General features: G+C 45.6%; 1 protein-coding gene across 1 annotated transcript; it reads left to right on the top strand.

Moving 5' to 3' along the window:
- Positions 1-214: 214 nt before the first annotated feature.
- On the top strand, positions 215-1,941 carry PRH2 (proline-rich protein HaeIII subfamily 2). The gene is made up of 3 exons (XM_011983406.1): positions 215-310; positions 1,258-1,293; positions 1,652-1,941. The coding sequence occupies exons 1-3, from the start codon at positions 247-249 to the stop codon at positions 1,939-1,941; spliced, it is 390 nt and encodes a 129-aa protein (XP_011838796.1). The 5' UTR covers positions 215-246.
- The last annotated feature ends 419 nt before the right edge of the window (positions 1,942-2,360 follow it).

Here is a 2,360-nt window from a genome sequence, read left to right as displayed (position 1 = left end):
CATAGTTGTACCTTTTAGATATTAGATACAAACAACGTCCTACCCAACCCTTCCTGCTGGGCTAGAGTCCCAAAGAAATGAGGGATACACTTGACCTGCAGTAAGCAAAGCAGAACCCAGTCTCTGAGGTGATGAGGCCCACCCAGCAGGGAGCTCAAATGCGCCATTGTTCTGCTTGTCTTTATAAAGGGAGCTGACACGTTCTCCCAGCACAAAGTTGGGAGTGATTCCAGAGCCTCCTGCAAGATGCTTCTGATTCTGCTGTCAGTGGCCCTGCTGGCCTTCAGCTCAGTTCAGAGCTCAAGTGAAGGTAAGACCAGTTGGGGGAAGAGATTGTGACTCTGATTGGGGTTTACGGGCAAACGCTATAGAGGGGGAAAGAGGAGGGAAGAGAAGAGGATGAGAAAACAGATGGGGCTGTAAACAGATGGGACTGCAGAGTTCTCATGCCAAGGATCAGAAGACCTGTTGTGCCTTCATTCCTCATCAAGGCCTCATAGTTTATTGATTGCACAAATAGAACCCGATAAAGAATTTGTACCAGGGAAGTGAGAGAGTGAGATTTGCATTTATAGAGACATGGGACTGCTGTGAAGGACGTGGAGAATGCAAGACAGAGTCAGGGAAGTGCAGCTGTGAAGATCCTGTACTGATCCCGGTAGACAGGGATGATGCTGGCCTTGCTGTACAGTGGCTGAGCATCATGAAGGAGATAAACACATGTCAGAGCTACTGCCCAGACACAGAAATGGGTAAAACACTTGTCTCTGTCTACATAGAGATAGACAATAACCAGAGTGAAACACTGTCATTTTCTTCTCTCCTGCATGTAGTATTTCAAGGTGCTGGGAGTGGCATGCGTCAGATTGTATCCAAGTGGTTACTTCTGGTGGCTTCTGTTGAGAAAGCTTGCAAACATAAGCAACATATTTACAGATGAAAGAGGGCAGAAGAATCCCCAAATATGTCATTGAAATACTCAGAGCAGTTTAACTAAATAAGCACTAAGGCTTGAGGAATCATGACAGGACCAACAGGGGCCCTTCTCTGTTGAGTTCCTGGTTGATGCTCAGTGTAGTAACAACCCTGCTTCCTCTTACATCTTCCTCCACTTCCAATAGCATCAGACAGTGACTGATGAGGTCACAAAGGGAGATGCACAGGGTGTGATCAGAGGTCCCTTTTCCTCGTAGGACACTATGAGCCCTGAAAGATGCACGAAGTAACTTTTCCCATCATCCTCTACTTCTTTTCTAGATGTCAGCCAGGAAGACGTTCCCTCCATAATATCAGGTAAATTCCAATAAATTCTCAGTAAATTTTGCCTCCATTTTTTCCCGAAGAATTGATCAACTCTCAAGTGTCTTCTTATTAATATTTTCTTCTCAGGAATTAAGTAATGTCAGTGCCCTAGAGATATAAGTAGTTTTCTCCCAACCTTGATTCTGGGGACCATGAACAAAGAAATTCGATTTTTCATCACCCTTACGTGGATGAAGAGGAGTTCTAATCAGGAAGCCTTGGGAATTGGGGAGGTTGGGAGTTGAGACGCAGGTCAGGGAGAGAAGGGCTCTGTGGTGAAGCAGAGAGGTATGAAGACAGGAGGGTTTTCCAGCTCTGAGCTCAGCTCTTCTTGTTTCAACTCACACAGATGAGGAAGACTCTGACCAGTTCATAGATGAGGCGCATCAGGGACCACCTTTGGGAGGACACCCTGCTGGTGATGGAAACAAGGATGATGGCCCTCAGCAGAAACCACCCCATCACGGAGGCCACCACCACCGTCCACCACCTCCTACAGGAGAGCCACAAAACACACAGAAACCAGGAGGCCATCACCATCATCGTCCCTCACCTCGTCCTGGAAAGCCCGAGGGAACACCTCCACCTTCCCAAGGGAGCCGCCCATCAAGACCTCCAAAGGAGCAGTCTCCCCAGTAATCTAGGATTCAACGACAAGTATGATTCCAGTTTATTCTCCATCGAAGGCTCCAACTACTACAGTTCTCCAACTTCATTGTGCCAATGAGTTCATTGAAAAGCTGTTAATATTGCCTTGTCCTGGAACACATTTCTAAAAATTGTTATTCAGATATTCTTGTATATTGTATCAATATCCTGTGTTTTACAGAAGCTCTTGAAGGCAAATCTGATTTTGGAAATCACTATGTTCAAATTACATGTTTTAAATAGGGTTGATGATGAGGGTGGTGTAGAACCATGTTCTCCTTTTGGCTTTCTGTTTTCTTTCCTCAAACTCAAAGACTCCCATTTAAAGTTTTCACCTGGACATGCTTTGCTCAGTCCTGCCTCACATCAGGCTTTCATGTCCAGTATTCCCACTAAATGATCCTTGAACT

The sequence above is a fragment of the Mandrillus leucophaeus genome, unplaced genomic scaffold, assembly GCF_000951045.1.
Source record: "Mandrillus leucophaeus isolate KB7577 unplaced genomic scaffold, Mleu.le_1.0 Scaffold249, whole genome shotgun sequence".
In the NCBI taxonomy this organism is placed as follows: domain Eukaryota; kingdom Metazoa; phylum Chordata; class Mammalia; order Primates; family Cercopithecidae; genus Mandrillus; species Mandrillus leucophaeus.
Note: the sequence above shows the minus strand (reverse complement) of the source record. Positions and strands in the feature narration are given on the sequence as shown.